This window comes from Gobio gobio (genome assembly GCF_949357685.1).
Source record: "Gobio gobio genome assembly, chromosome: 4".
NCBI lineage: Eukaryota > Metazoa > Chordata > Actinopteri > Cypriniformes > Gobionidae > Gobio > Gobio gobio.
This window is the reverse complement of record NC_137100.1, coordinates 6,159,162-6,176,087: the sequence shown is the minus strand read 5'-3', so window position 1 is coordinate 6,176,087 and position 16,926 is coordinate 6,159,162. Positions and strand designations below refer to the sequence as shown.

General features: G+C 36.5%; 1 protein-coding gene across 2 annotated transcripts in view; it reads right to left on the bottom strand.

Annotated features, from left to right (window-relative positions):
* The window catches only part of dlg4a (discs, large homolog 4a), a 192,361-nt gene that overhangs the window by 118,230 nt on the left and 57,205 nt on the right, over positions 1 to 16,926 (bottom strand). For both annotated transcript variants that reach the window (XM_079815479.1, XM_079815480.1), the window contains exon 3: positions 16,651 to 16,707. In XM_079815479.1, coding sequence (XP_079671605.1) covers positions 16,651 to 16,707 — 57 coding nt within the window. The remainder of the gene's footprint in view (positions 1 to 16,650; positions 16,708 to 16,926) is intronic.

Below are 16,926 nucleotides of genomic sequence, written 5' to 3'. Positions count from 1 at the left end.
TAATATTTCTTTATTTAATATATTATTAGGGATGTTGGTCAATATAATATTTCTTTATTTAATATATTAATAGTGATGTTGGTCAATGTAATATTTCTTTATTTAATATATTAATAGTGATGTAGGTCATATAATATTTCTTTATTTAATATATTATTAGGGATGTTAGTCAATATAATATTTCTTTATTTAATATATTAATAGTGATGTTGGTCAATGTAATATTTCTTTATTTAATATATTAATAGTGATGTTGGTCAATGTAATATTTCTTTATTTAATATATTAATAGGGATGTTGGTCAATATAATATTTCTTTATTTAATATATTAATATTGATGTTGGTCAATGTAATATTCTTTATTTAATATATTATTAGTGATATTGGTCAATATAATATTTCTTTATTTAATATATTAATAGCGATGTTGGTCAATATAATATTTCTTTATTTAATATATTAATAGTGATGTTGGTCAATGTAATATTTCTTTGTTTAATATATTAATAGTGATGTTGGTCAATATAATATTTCTTTATTTAATATATTAATAGCGATGTTGGTCAATATAATATTTCTTTATTTAATATATTAATCGCGATGTTGGTCAATATAATATTTCTTTATTTAATATATTAATAGTGATGTTGGTCAATATAATATTTCTTTTTTTAATATATTAATATTGATGTTGGTCAATGTAATATTCTTTATTTAATATATTATTAGTGATATTGGTCAATATAATATTTCTTTATTTAATATATTAATAGTGATGTTGCCAACATCACTATTAATATATTAAACAAAGAAATATTACATTGACCAACATCATGTTGGTCAATGTAATATTTCTTTGTTTAATATATTAATAGTGATGTTGGTCAATATAATATTTCTTTTTTTAATATATTAATATTGATGTTGGTCAATGTAATATTCTTTATTTAATATATTATTAGTGATATTGGTCAATATAATATTTCTTTATTTAATATATTAATAGTGATGTTGGTCAATGTAATATTTCTTTGTTTAATATATTAATAGTGATGTTGGTCAATATAATATTTCTTTATTTAATATATTAATAGTGATGTTGGTCAATATAATATTTCTTTATTTAATATATTAATAGCGATGTTGGTCAATATAATATTTCTTTATTTAATATATTAATAGTGATGTTGGTCAATATAATATTTCTTTATTTAATATATTAATAGCGATGTTGGTCAATATAATATTTCTTTATTTAATATATTAATAGTGATGTTGGTCAATATAATATTTCTTTTTTTAATATATTAATAGTGATGTTGGTCAATGTAATATTTCTTTATTTAATATATTAATAGGGATGTTGGTCAATATAATATTTTTTATTTAACATATTAATAGCGATGTTGGTCAATATAATATTTCTTTATTTAATATATTAATAGTGATGTTGGTCAATATAATATTTCTTTATTTAACATATTAATATTGATGTTGGTCAATGTAATATTTCTTTATTTAATATATTAATAGTGATGTTGGTCAATGTAATATTTCTTTGTTTAATATATTAATAGTGATGTTGGTCAATATAATATTTCTTTATTTAATATATTAATAGTGATGTTGGTCAATGTAATATTTCTTTATTTAATATATTAATAGGGATGTTGGTCAATATAATATTTCTTTATTTAATATATTAATAGCGATGTTGGTCAATATAATATTTCTTTATTTAATATATTAATAGTGATGTTGGTCAATATAATATTTCTTTATTTAATATATTAATATTGATGTTGGTCAATGTAATATTCTTTATTTAATATATTATTAGTGATATTGGTCATTATAATATTTCTTTATTTAATATATTAATAGCGATGTTGGTCAATATAATATTTCTTTATTTAATATATTAATAGTGATGTTGGTCAATGTAATATTTCTTTGTTTAATATATTAATAGTGATGTTGGTCAATATAATATTTCTTTATTTAATATATTAATAGTGATGTTGGTCAATGTAATATTTCTTTATTTAATATATTAATAGTGATGTTGGTCAATGTAATATTTCTTTATTTAATATATTAATAGTGATGTTGGTCAATGTAATATTTCTTTATTTAATATATTAATAGCAATGTTGGTCAATATAATATTTCTTTATTTAATATATTAATAGTGATGTTGGTCAATATAATATTTCTTTATTTAATATATTAATAGCGATGTTGGTCAATATAATATTTCTTTATTTAATATATTAATAGCGATGTTGGTCAATATAATATTTCTTTATTTAATATATTAATAGTGATGTTGGTCAATATAATATTTCTTTATTTAATATATTAATAGTGATGTTGGTCAATATAATATTTCTTTTTTTAATATATTAATAGTGATGTTGGTCAATGTAATATTTCTTTATTTAATATATTAATAGCGATGTTGGTCAATATAATATTTATTTATTTAATATATTAATAGCGATGTTGGTCAATATAATATTTCTTTATTTAATATATTAATAGTGATGTTGGTCAATATAATATTTCTTTTTTTAATATATTAATAGTGATGTTGGTCAATGTAATATTTCTTTATTTAATATATTAATAGTGATGTTGGTCAATGTAATATTTCTTTATTTAATATATTAATAGGGATGTTGGTCAATATAATATTTCTTTATTTAATATATTAATAGCGATGTTGGTCAATATAATATTTCTTTATTTAATATATTAATAGTGATGTTGGTCAATGTAATATTTCTTTATTTAATATATTAATAGTGATGTTGGTCAATATAATATTTCTTTATTTAATATATTAATAGTGATGTTGGTCAATATAATATTTCTTTTACAACTTAATTTCACCATAAAAAAAAAATGCTATAATGAGAGCAAAATTTTCACTCAAGATAAAACAAAAAATATTTTGTTAATAAATTATTATAATAAATCAAGTTTAAAAAATAAATAAAACCCACAATAATTTCTGCAGTCAGTGCAAAAATAATGTTTCTTCCAATTGGTTCGATGGGGAGAGTTTGCTTTTAGACAAACTGAACAAAACCATGATTTTTGATTAGACCAAAATAAAAATGCACTTTAAATAAATGACACAGTTTCATTTTTTCAGTGAGTATATGAACCTTTTGCAAACCAAGTTTGTCCAAATGTGTGTTCTAGATACAATGGATAATTCAGACTCTGAAACCTGATAACAGTTACAATCTTTTTGCACAAAATTGGTTTCAAATCGTGAAATACAATAACCGAGATCATAACTGGATGTCACTTGCTGAATTATACATGTAAAGTAATGAGGTCATGTGACAAAAATCACTGTAAATTGCATGCCAGCTGAACTGCTTTAACCTAAGGACGAATGCCCCACAATGCTTTTCACTGCAAACTGTCTTCCAGCGCGTACACACAAGTATTACGTAAGACACTCCAAGTGGAAAGGCTCACCTAAATGAGAAATCACATGGACTCTCCTCTCCTCTCCTTCTTTATTTCAGTCCTTCTCACTACCTCCATTTTCATCTCAACCACCCACTTCTCTCTCTCCCTCTCTCTCTCTCTCTCTCTCTCTCTCTCTCTCTCTATTGCGTTGGATCCCCCCAGACCATTTGTCTCAGCAAAAGTCTGTTCAGTAATTACCTCAGAGCTGCGGGGACAACCTTAAACATTCATTAGTGAGCAAGAACCTTTGAAAAGACATAGAAGCCTCACACACAACACAACAGCAAGATTTTTAGTAAAAGCGTGGTGAAAAAAATGCAAAAGAGGTTGAGAGAGTGCCGAGTGTAGCGCCTAGAGGAGATCATTGTAGCAAAAGGTAATCAAATCACTTCCAAACACACACATAAAGAGCTTTCCTGAACCTGTGGTGGGCGATGAGCAAGGGTGAATACTGAGCACATGCACACACACACACACACACATGCACACAGACCGCATAATGTACCTACAGCTGGCATAGGATGGTGAGCAAAAGAAATGAAATTAAAAAAAACTGCATTTCAACATTTTCTAAAGAAGATCTGAGTGGTGCTTGCCTGTGAAAACTGGCTTCAGGGTGTTTTGAGTCGTTGCAATGGTGTTATTATACAGTTGCTAAGGTATTCCGAATGGTTGCTAGGGTGTTTAGGTGGTTGTTCAGTAAAATGCATAATTTCAGACAGCATACCAATGTTTTTTTTATAATTCATATACTATAATTAATACAGTAGTATAGCATAGCGTGTGTATACACTCACTGGCCACTTTATTAGGTACACCTGTTCAACTGCTTGTTAACGCAAATATCTGATCAGCCAATCACATGCAGCAACTCAATGCATTTATGCATGTAGACAAGGTCAAGGCGACCTGCTGAAGTTCAAACTGAGCATCAGATCGGGGAAGAAAGGTGATTTAAGTGACTTTGAATGTGGCGTGGTTGTTGCTGGTCTGAGGATTTCAGAAACTGCTGATCTACTGGGATTTTCACGCACAACCGTCTCTAGGGTTTACAGAGAATGGTCCGAAAAAGAGAAAAAAATCCAGTGAGTGGCAGTTCTGTGGGTGAAAATGCCTTGTTGATGCCACTCCTGTCAGCTAAGAACAGCAAACTGAGGCTACAATTCACACACGCTCATCAAAACTGGACAATAGAAGACTGGAAAACGTTGCTTGATCTGATGAGTCTGGATTTCTGCTGTGACTTTCAGATGGCCGGGTCAGAATTGGGCGTAAACATCATGATCGCATGGATCCGTCCGGCCTTGTATCAGCGGTTCAGGCTGCTGGTGGTGTAATGGTGTGTGGGAAATTGGCACACTTTGGGGCTCTTAGTACCAAATGAGCATCATTTAAACGCCACAGCCGACCTGAGTATTGTTGCTGACCATGTCCATCCCTTTATGACCAGCTTCTGATGGCTATTCCAGCAAAGCTCAAATCATCTCAAACTGGTCACATTAGCTATGTTTCCATCCACCTATTTTTATGTGCTTTTATGATATTGCATCAAAAACTGCTGGATGGAAACGGCAAGACGCGCATAAATTCTAAAAATGTGTGCTCGTTTGAGTCTGATACATTTTTATCCGATAAGAAAACCTGCATAAACTATGATGGAAACACAACTACCGAATAAATGTGCATCAAAACAAATCATGCGTGACGGGACGGCATAACTGGACAAACCAGCTGAACAATCTTTTTGCACAGCATCTGAAATACCTGAGCAAAGTCTGTCGTCAAAGTGTTTTGGTATCTTATAACTCTCTTACACGACCGCGTTAACAGCAGCATTTGCCTCCAAAAGCAAGATAACACGTTTATTGTGTTTCGTCTGCATGCTCTGAAACAGAAGAAATGTATTACATGTAGAAATTATTATATACAGTGGCTTCTCCTACTTCTCTTATACCTCTTTTCCACCAGCATGAACCGGGTGCTAGTTCAGAGCTAGTGCTAGTGCCGGTTCGGAGTTGGTTCGACTGATGAGCCTTCTAATGCTGCGTTCACACCAAGCGCGAATAGAGCGTCAAAATCGCATCTACCGCGTCTAGTTTGACGCATTTTGAATCCATTCGCGCGTCCACAGTGAATTGGACGCGAGTATAAATTGAGTGTTTGAAGCTAAATAGATGCGCGTTCAAGGCGCTCCAGGAGAAATATGTCATAAAACACCACTCTGCCTCTTTTCATTTTAATTAAAAATATAGATTAAACATTAATAGTCACACAAATGTGGTCCAGGCAACTCCTACATTATCTTCACTGCATGTATATTTAAATATCCTTAAAAAATAAAGTTATGAAACTTCTCTTTGACCTCAGTCAAAACAATTTGGCAGACAAATGATAGATTCATGAGAGCAAAGATCGGCCGTTAGATCCACACAAGACAAACCACTACAGGACATCAGAGCCAGCGGCAAACGTCAGAAGGACTGGCCGAGGAAAAGCTGCTCTCGCCGGGGTTAATGAGCGCCGCTGATCGCCTGGATCTCACAACTCCAAAAACACAAGATCATTTTTTTAAATAGGCGCTCTCTTTATAAATAAACCACAGATTTGAGCTTTAAACAACTACATTCTCACCTGAAAAAGTCTTAAAACTACCTTTTGTGACACAATAGTAGTATTTTTAAATTATGCAGGGTTTCTCATCACGTCACTTTACCACGTGACCGCAGCAAGCAGGCTCCTGATTGGTTAACGTGGTGCAAATTGACGCCAAAGTTAAAAATTTTCAACTCGGGCGTCAGATGCGAATTTGCTTCAAATGCGTGAATGCACAAAAGCACCACTCGCGCATAATGCGCGTATCACGCAAGACACTCAATTTGCATCCAATTTGCGCCATTCGTGCGAACTGGATGCGCGAATGAGGTGGAATTGCGTCCTTCGCGCCGCGCGAAACGTGTCTATCGCACCACATGACCTCCAGACGCGCGTCAACGCGCCTTTCCATTGACTTAACATTGAAAATACTCGCGCCAGACGCTCTATTCACGTTTGGTGTGAACGCAGCATTAGAACCGGTTTGCCTTTCCACGGGCTAGAGAGCCGCCACAGAGCCAGGTCTTATGTCACTGTATACGTCTCATCTTTCTCAGCAACGCTAGCAAGGCAGCAAGAAACACAAACATCCCAGGCTTGTCCGAGATGCATCGGCGCTGCGCAGACCGATCAGCGTGTGATATCAAAGTACCGCAAGAGCGATTCAAAAGCATAAGCAGTCGTATGCTCTCATCTCATGTCATACGGCGATTGGTCTGCACAGCACCGCTGCATCTCGAACAAGCCTTCCATCAACAATGGCGAACGTTGCGTTACTATTGATGCACATGGTTTTACGATCCTACATTGGCATCAAAACACAGCGAATCCAACGCAGCTCGCCGTAATTTGTATAGACGGAGATTACAATCTAGTCGCTATTAGCTCGATTAGCTGCTATTTAAAAAATGCCGGTCACAAGTTTGTGTTCATCTTGTTGGTCAGGATAACCCCGCCCCCAGCCCCTGATGCAAGCGGTTCTTACTTCTAGACCAGCAATGTTTTGGTGCTACTTAAAGGAACACTCCACTTTTTTTGAAAATAGGCTCATTTTACAAGTCCCCTAGAGTTAAATAGTTGAGTTTTACCGTTTTTGAATCCATTCTGCCGATCTTTGTATCTGGCGGTAGCACTTTTAGCATAGCTTAGCATACATCATTGATTCTAATCAGTCCATTAGCATCTCATTCAAAAAATGACCAAAGACACTTTCAATATTTTTCCTATTTAAAACGTGACTCTTCTACAGTTACATCGTGTGCTAAGACAAACTGAAAATGTTGCGATTTTCTACACCTGTATGGCTAGGAACTACTTTCTCATTCCAGCGTAATAGTCACGGATCTTCGCGGCCGTACCATGGCTGCAGCAGCGCAATGATATTACAGCGTCTGAAAGTAGCCCCAGCTAGGTAACTTTCAATGTGACCGGCACTAAGTTCGTGTAGTTGCAGAGAGAGTTTCAGGCTTGCAGCCGACAAATTGTGTTGTGGATTTACCTGTGTGATTAGCCATGGTTCTGTGTGTTGTAAAGGGCTGTGATAGTAAGTCGAAGGTGTAACTACCACCATGTTTCACAGAATACCAACCAATCATTGCGCCGCTGCAGCCATGGTACGGCCGTGAAGATCCGCGACTATTACACAGGAATGAGAAAGTAGTTCCTAGCCTTATAGGTGTAGAAAATCGCAACTTTTCATTTTCAGTTGGTCTTAGCACACGATGTAACTGTAGAAGAGTCAAGTTTTAAATAGGAAAAATATTGAAAGTGTCTTTGGTCATTTTTTGAATGAGATGCTAATGGACTGATCAGAATCAATGATGTATGCTAAGCTATGCTAAAAGTGCTACCACCAGATACAAAGATCGGCTGAATGGATTCAAAAACGGTAAAACTCAACTATTTAACTCTAGGGGACTTGTAAAATGAGCCTATTTTCAAAAAAAGTGGAGTGTTCCTTTAAGAACCACTTTTTCTGGTTCAGAGCTGGTGCTTTGGGTGAGGAAAGACAAAGAACCGATTTGAAACTAGGCTCTGGCTCCGAACCAGCACCAGCACTGCCTCGGTGGAAAAGGGGTATATGTGATATTTAGCGCCAGTTTATAAGTACGTGATGATTTTGTTCTCTTCGATTCACTGGATGGAAACGGTGCTGTATTATTATTATTGAATGCAATATTCCAATTTTGTGAATAAGTTAAGTTTGCAACTTTGGATGGAAACATAGCTACTGAGTTCACTAAACTCAAACGGCTACAACAGTCTCCAGATCTCAATCCAAAAGAGCAGCTTTGGGATGTGCTTGAAAGGGAGATTCACATCGTGGATGTGCAGCCGACAAATCTGCAGTGATGCTATAATGACAATATGGACTAAAGTCTCTGAGGAATGTTTCCAGCCCCTTGTTGAATTGACCTATCGGTAAGCCCCTCCCCTCGAACGCAGATGAGCCAATGGCTTTGCATGGGGACCGGAAACATTGGAAAATCCGAAGCATTATGCTACAAAAGTGGTAAAACGATGTGTCTGGGGTAATTCAATTAAGACAGACGGGGGCTATTTGTGTGTTGTGTTTCTTACATTTACCATGTGTGGAAAACTACTGAGAAGGGTTGTTTAGACATTGGGGGTATAAGAGCTTGTGGCTTCTTTGTGTCTTCAGTCCACACTCGAGGCAGGCATTGTATGGCTGTTTTGACAGTGGCTCTTTCTTGCAAGAAAAATAAATCTTTATAAAGACAATTGACCTATCGGTAAGCCCCGCCCCCCTTAGTTACTGTTGCTAACTCGGACAAACAAACTGAGTTGCTATATCTTACAATGTACAGCTGTCAGTGTGAAAACCTTATCCCAAGATGTTTTTGGACACAGATTGTAGCGTATATCCCGTCCGAATGATGGCCAAACTTAACTGATGATTTATCAAGTTTATTGCATCGTTATTCACTCCAAAAAATAATCGTAAGAGCTGAACAAACAAAGCATAAGAAGTGCGCATTAACGTCTCATTCACAAACTCTCTCTCACCGTTGCATTACCATTAACATACACAGCAAACTACACAAAAACACTCATACAACTAACAGTAAACAAACATACACACAGACCGTATGCCTTTTCGAGGGTGCAGTTAATAACTGGTAAACTTTGTCTCTGCAAAACAACTCCGATAAACTGCGTGCGAGCTCTCCCTTATACCCGTAGACTATAATACCCATTAAAATAGGAGTCCTCCTTAGTAGGACAGATAATGTAGACCTTAAACATATCTAAAATGAAATGAATTTACATATAACCAGTTTAATATGGAGAGGCACTGAAATGTAGACCTTCGTGTTTTTGACCTACAGTGTTACATGACGTGAGAACAGTTAGTTATTACAGTTTGTATGTTAGCAGGGACTTTAATCGTAACTTAACGAGAGTTTGACAAACAGAAAATCCTCTCTGGATCTCTGGAGTCAGTGTTATAGTACCTCAGGCACGACATTTTAGCATTTTTGTAGCATAAACACCATCAAACCGATGAGAGCTTCGGATTTTCCAATGTTTCTCTATGGCGCTGAAACCTAAAGATGTCCGAGTTCTGGTCCCAGCGCAACTGATACTCAACTGCTATTGGCTCATCTGCGATTGAGGGGAGGGGCTTACCGATAGGTCAATTGGGCAAAGTTTGTCTCTTATTCAGTAATGCGGTGATAGTTGAAATTTTGCCACGACAGATCCCACCCCTATGGGCAGTTGATAACATGCAGAACTAGCTTCTACTGGCTGTAGTCTCTAGCCTCTGGCCAAAAAAGCCTCCGATGACGCAAAATGGCGATATTTGCATCATTGGAGGCTTTTTTCCAGACATAAAATACATAAATCTCTGATCTCAGTGGGATATGAGGGATATGGGGGGACACACGATCATTCGAATATACTACCGCGTTTCTACTGATACAAAGCTTTAGGCTAAATCGCTGAAGAAACCCTTTAAGGTCAGCATTATCTATCTTAGGAGGGTCTCCTATTTTGACGGGTATTATGGTCAACGGAGCGATACGGGTAGTGAAAGGGAGAGCTTGCAGTTCATCAGAGTTGTTTTGCAGATACAAAATTTACATTTTATTAGCCCCCCGAAAGGCATACATGTATATGTTTGTTTACAATCAGTTGTAAGACTGTTTTTGTGTAATTTGCTGTGTATGTTAATGATAATACAACGGAGAGAGAGAGTTTGCGAATGAGACGTTAATGCGCACTTGCTTTGTTCGTTCAGCTCTTACATGATTTTTTTTGGAGTGAAAAACGATGTAATAAACTTCAAAAACCATCAGTTGAAAGTTTGGCCATCATTCGGACGGGGTCCGCTACATGTCCAAAAACCTAGGGAAAAGGTGTAAGACAGTTAGCAACTCCGTTTGTTTGTCCAAGTTAGCAACAGTAACTAAGGGGGGCAGGGCTTACTGATAGGTCAGTTAAGGCAGTTCTGAAGGTGTACCTAATAAAGTGGCCGGTGAGTGTGTATATCATTGGTGATTCTGGAAAGCAGTGTCCTTTCAGTGCCCTCGCTGGCACACAGACGGCAGGCTGGCATACACACTGGTGAACTGATGCCCAGACTAGCCGTTTAGCCACCTGGACACACCATTAGTGACGCACTTTTAAAGGAACAGGCAATGGTAACCGAGCTTCAAGTTGAGCCTAACATCACTCCGAAACTGTGGTCAAATCACTGTAACAAACTTTCTCATAAAACAAACTGGCCTCACCAACAAATATTAAGATTTAGAAATGAGTTCTCAGCTGAGCATTTAACACAATAACTAAAGTGTGATGAATTTAACGCATTACCAGTTTGAAATTGCCTCTTGCCTAGTGGTTCGTTCTTAATCCTTTGAATCCCATGAACCTTTCAGAGTGGGCAAAATTCAATTCAGGCAGAAACTGCAGTCTACAGTATCAGGGCTTTATATAAACAAGAGCCAGTTATGAACTCCCTCCATTTCCCTCTGGACTCATCCTCACTTCCATCATTTACTCGTGCCTTCAGCTCCTCCTGCTCTCCTTCTCATCTAACATCATTTCCCCCTGTAGTCCATTCACGTCTCACTCTCCGTCCATCCATTTCTAGTTTTTCATGATCTCAGCTCTTTATTTACTATCTTTTATAAAAGAACAGTAGGATTCATTTATTAATTCCACTCGTTCCCAGATGCTTTTTTACACACGCAAAGCAATTTGTGCTACACAATTAAGTCTATACGGATATGCAAATGATCCAACCAGCATCCAATCAGAGCTCCAGTCACAGCAGAGCTTGTTACGCAACAGAGCTGCTTCTGTCCGTATACTGTTTAGAGCAGCAATAACAACACCCACACGCTCTCACACACACACACACACACACACACACACACACACACACACACACACACACACACACACACACACACACACACACACACACACACACACACACACATTCATATTCATATGCATACAAAGGCATGCACCTAATTCATTTTTCTCTGCTCTTTACTCCTTGCCATGAGCTTACAAAAGTGTACACAAATTATGATATACAAATGTGATTCAACAAACACTCAGATGTTGAAATGAAGTTGTGCGTACAAACTTTAATCAGTATCAGTAATCTTAAGGCCAAGGACGATAATGATAATGATATTCTAAAGAATCATTCTAAATTTAAAAGAAATAGCACAGTTCACTCCACAACTATAACCATAACGGCAAGGGAGAACAATATCGTTGGAATCACTGATGAACGACAGCCAATCAGAAGCCATCCTGCTTTAAAGAACTCAAGCATTTAAAGCGACTAAATTGCGTGCTTATAATAAATAATCATAACTTATTGCACGGCTCAATGGAATATTCTACAATGATTCTGATTGGTCAATCATGGCATTCCGTCCGTCCATCTATCTCTCTATCTCTCTATCTATCTGTCTGTTTATCTATTTATCTATCTATCTATCCATCTATCCATCTATCCATCTATCCATCTATCTATCTATCTATCTATCTATCTATCTATCTATCTATCTATCTATCTATCTATCTATCTATCTCATCTCCCATCTATGTTCTCTGTGGATGAGTTTTCTGTGTTTGCTGGTTCCTGTACCCTGCTGTGTGTGAGTGTGTGTGTGTGTGTGTGTGTGTGTGCTTTCTCCTCATCTCAGCACCTCACATCCTACAGCCTGTCATTTAGAAATGGAAAACGGGTGTGTGTGTGTGTGTGTGGGGGGGGGCTTCGGAAGATTTCACTTGCCTCCTTGGCACTTCAAACATGTTAATATCAGCAGCAGCAGCAGCTCCGTTGCTATGGATACCAGAGTCTAACTGTCTCAACCTCCTGTTTAAAATGTTTGAGTGCTGTGTGTGTGTGTGTGTGTGTGTGTGTGTGTGTGTGTGTGTGTGTGTGTGTGTGTGTGTGTGTGTGTGTGTGTGTGTGTGTGTGTGTGTGTGTGTGTGTGTGTGTGTGTGTGTGTGTGTGTGTGTGTGTGTGTGTGTGTGTGTGTGTGTGTGTGTCTGTGTGTGTGTGCCCATATGGGAAAGATCCTATATTCTCAGTGAAATCTATTTTATATCTCAATTGTTTCTTCTGATATGAGATTAAGACAAGACACTACAGGCAAAACCATTGTTTTTTTTTTTGTCTTTCATGAACTCTGACGTTGAGCTATTTTGCCTCTATTGCATGTCTTCTTTTCAGACTAGTGGAAACTCTTCTGATGACGTGTTTACTGGCAACCTGTCACTCACATGAAATCCAACAATAGCAAACCGCAACCATCCAATCAATTTCCCAAGGACAATTGATCAAGAAGCCGTTTCACTTGGATATACACCACAATAGGTTAAATGGAGAGCAAATCAAGTTTCAAGAGATCTCTACGTCTCAAACCGTACCAAAGTCTGAGATGACAACTCCAGAGCCAAGTGATCTAATTTTATCTGTCTCACGATTGCTGTATTTGTGTCTATTTTTATAATCTTTAAGGCATTTCAGAAGAAACATCTCAAACAAAGTAGATGCGCCAATCAAACGTAACTCTTTGAAACATAACAAGCTCAAGTTTACAGCCACTGACCAATCACATGCTGTAGATATCAGTGAACCCTGTCAAAGGCCTGCTAGTCAACAGCTGACCTCCAACATGACAGCACACTGCCCTCTACAGGACGCTTTACAGCACTGCATACAATTCAACACACTGAACCTATATGGCAATAAATAATACAAATAAAACTTTGTTTTAATACAAACTTAAGTCTGGCCATCCAACACAGAGCGAACGTGTTAAAAGAATAGTTGCATGCTAGTGAGAGACGTTATGCAGATCTAGAAGAAAACAACATTGGCAGAGATACGAGCTGTCAGAAATAATAGGCTGAAACTGCAGAGAGAATATATAGTAAAAGTACCTGTATGGATTGTGTGTGTGTGTGTGTGTGTCTGTAAAGTTGATACTCTGCAGCAGAGGGATGAGTTTGCTGATATTACTGCAGTGGGTATGACAGCACAGAGAAAATGATGACTTCAGGCGACAGAGAAATAGCATATAGAAATATGAAGGAAGATACTGTGAAAACAACCTGACATTGATGCAAAACAGAAAAAAACTGTAAAAAATGAGTCTTTATGTGACAACGCCATCTTTGTTTGCAATCCATTTGTCACAATTTCTGTAATTTCTACTTGATGAGTTATGGGGCCCTATTTTAACGATCTGAAACGCAAGTGTCAAAACGCGAAGCGCAAGTAACTTTGTGGGCGGGTCTCGGCGCTGTTGCTATTTTCCCGGCGGGATAAATGGCTCTTGCGCCCGGCGCAAATCTAAAATGGGTTGGTCTGAAGTAGCTTCATTATTCATAGGTGTGGTTTGGGCGTAACGTGAATAAACCAATCCGAGCGTCATCCAACATTCCCTTTAAAAGCAGGTGCGCAAGTTCCATTATGGATTGCTATTATTATGGCGTATTTACCAGGCGCACGCCAGGAGCGGTTCACAGCCGAGGAGACTGATGTTCTTTTAAGAGCAGTGAAAGACAGAGAAGTGAAGTTGTAATGTTGTACATTATGGTAAAGGTGATTTCACAGTCTTTTTTTTTCAGTCTTTCAGTTTTTCAGTCGATTTTTGTTCCTGGTTCTTGACGGACAAACCAATTTGTCAGATGTCCTTATATACATATATGTCTTGCCACTATTGGGCAAACAGGTCTTATCCTTAATTATTACAATTAGCCTGAATCATTTGTAAGCTAGATTTATGCCTATTTTTTCACATCTTCGTGGCACACCACAATGAATTCCGTCATATGACGGATGAAGATGAAGATATCTCATGTGTTAATATTTTTTTAGTGTAACAATTTATGATTTGCAAAAATAACTTGCATCTGTGTAGATTACATGAGCAAAGTGTATGCGCGTTGTGCACGCTATACATTATGGTCAAGCATGCGCCCTTAAAATAGCATAATGAACAACGCGCAACGCGCCACTGACTTTAGACTAGGTTTTTTCTGGTCAGTGGCGCAATTGTTTAATGAAACAGCAAAATAGCACCAGGGATTGTTTGCGCCGGAACACGCCTCCTTTTTTGCGCTGAACCGCCCAGGGAGCGCAAGTGCATTCACTAGTTTAGCGACGTGCTTCTGTGGAGGGAAAAGCGCGCTTTGCGCGGGTGCAAAATAGGAATGACACATGCGTCGGTGTACAAAGTCAATTGCGCTGGGTGCAAGATAGGGCCCATGATGTTCAACAATGATTTTCTTAGTCAGTAAAGATGTGTGAGTGTGTGTGTGTGTGTGTGTGTGTGTGTGTGTGTGTGTGTGTGTGTGTGTGTGTGTGTGTGTGTGTGTGTGTGTGTGTGTGTGTGTGTGTGTGTGTGTGGGCATGTTTTCGTGAAATATCAGGACACAAATGTGTATAATGACATGGGTATGACATAGGTATTACAAAAAGAGGGTGAAATATGAGGACGTTCCCCATGTCCTCACTTTTCAAAATGCTTATAAATCACACAGAATTAGTTTTTTTCACAGAAAGTGAACTGCACAGTCTCCTGTGATGGGTAGGTTTAGGGGCAGGGGCAGTGTGTGTGTGTGTGTGTGTGTGTGTGTGTGTGTGTGTGTGTGTGTGTGTGTGTGTGTGTGTGTGTGTGTGTGTGTGTGTGTGTGTGTGTGTGTGTGTGTGTGTGTGTGATGGGTAGGTTTAGGGGCAGGGGCAGTATAAGGGCATCGAAAATACGGTTTGTACGGTATAAAACCATTTCGCCTATGGAATGTCCCCACATTGTGAGTGAGTGAGTGAGTGAGTGTGTGTGTGTGTGTGTGTGTGTGTGTGTGTGTGTGTGTGTGTGTGTGTGTGTGTGTGTGTGTGTGTGTGTGTGTGTGTGTGTGCGTGAGAGAGAGTCATGTCATTTGGCCCATAATCCCAGATATGTCATACTTACAGCAAACATACTCAAATCTCAAATTTCTTGTATCTTGTAAACTATATTATTGCCCAAGACTGTGCTAAATGTAACTATAAGGCATGAATATATTGAAGTTATTATAAACATTAACTTGACTTAAATTTAACTTGACAATTTGATGACCCAGTTCAGTGAGCTTTATGAAGATAATAACAATAAGCAATCAAAGAACAATGTCACAAAGGAAGTGGCATTCATATTTTTTTACAGTAACTTGTCGAAATGGTAATGAGTTTGACTTGATCAATAACAATTTTATTCACATTCCTTATAGATCAGTTCTTAAATCAGGCCTACATTTATATACCATATATATATATATATATATATATATTAGGGCTGTCAAAAGATTAATCGCGATTAATCGCATCCAAAATAAAAGTTTGTTTTTACATAATATGTGTGTGTGTACTCTGTTAATTATTATTTATATATAAATACACACACAAACATGTATATATTTAAGAAAAAAATATTATTTTTATATAAAACATTTATATTTATATATATATTATAGATTATATAAATGTATATACAGTATATCCATGCAAATATTTCTTAAATATACATGAATGTGTGTGTATTTATATATAAATAATAATTAACAGAGTACACACACACATATTATGTAAAAACAAACTTTTATTTTGGATGCGATTAATCGCGATTAATCTTTTGACAGCCCTAATATATATATATATATATATATATATATATATATATATATATATATATATATATATATATATATATATATATATATATATATATATATATATATACTATAATTATTTTTATTTTTATTGAAAAACATACAGAATCTTATATAATCACAAAGTTTCTGTTAATAAAAAACATAAAAACAAGCAGTGTTGTCATAATAACAGCAGAAAGGACAGAGGAAATATACTGTGTTAGACAACGGTTAGTGGCTTTGAGTAAAAACGGATGAGAGCCACTGCTGTAGATGAAACATGATCGGTTCTGTGAGTTATTTCCATGTTATAATGATGTGATAATGATGAGTTCTGCCTCCCGGACAGCAGGGGCAGCAAACATTAGTGTTCTTACCAGAGTGGAGACCGCAGAGGTGTACAGAGGGGTTTGACCAGACGACAGCAACACTGGCTGTGAAAGAAACAGAAAAACAGGAGAGGAGGGCGGATAACTCAACAACAAAACCACAGGATAAAAAAGCATTCAATCAGAGCCTTTGATAGACGTAAGAGCAGGCGCATTTGTAGCTTGAATGTGCGAGTCTTCCGGCTATTTTATATGTACAGACAGACAGTTATTATATTGCAAACGGGTATTTTGTATGGCATTATTATTATTATCGTATTCATA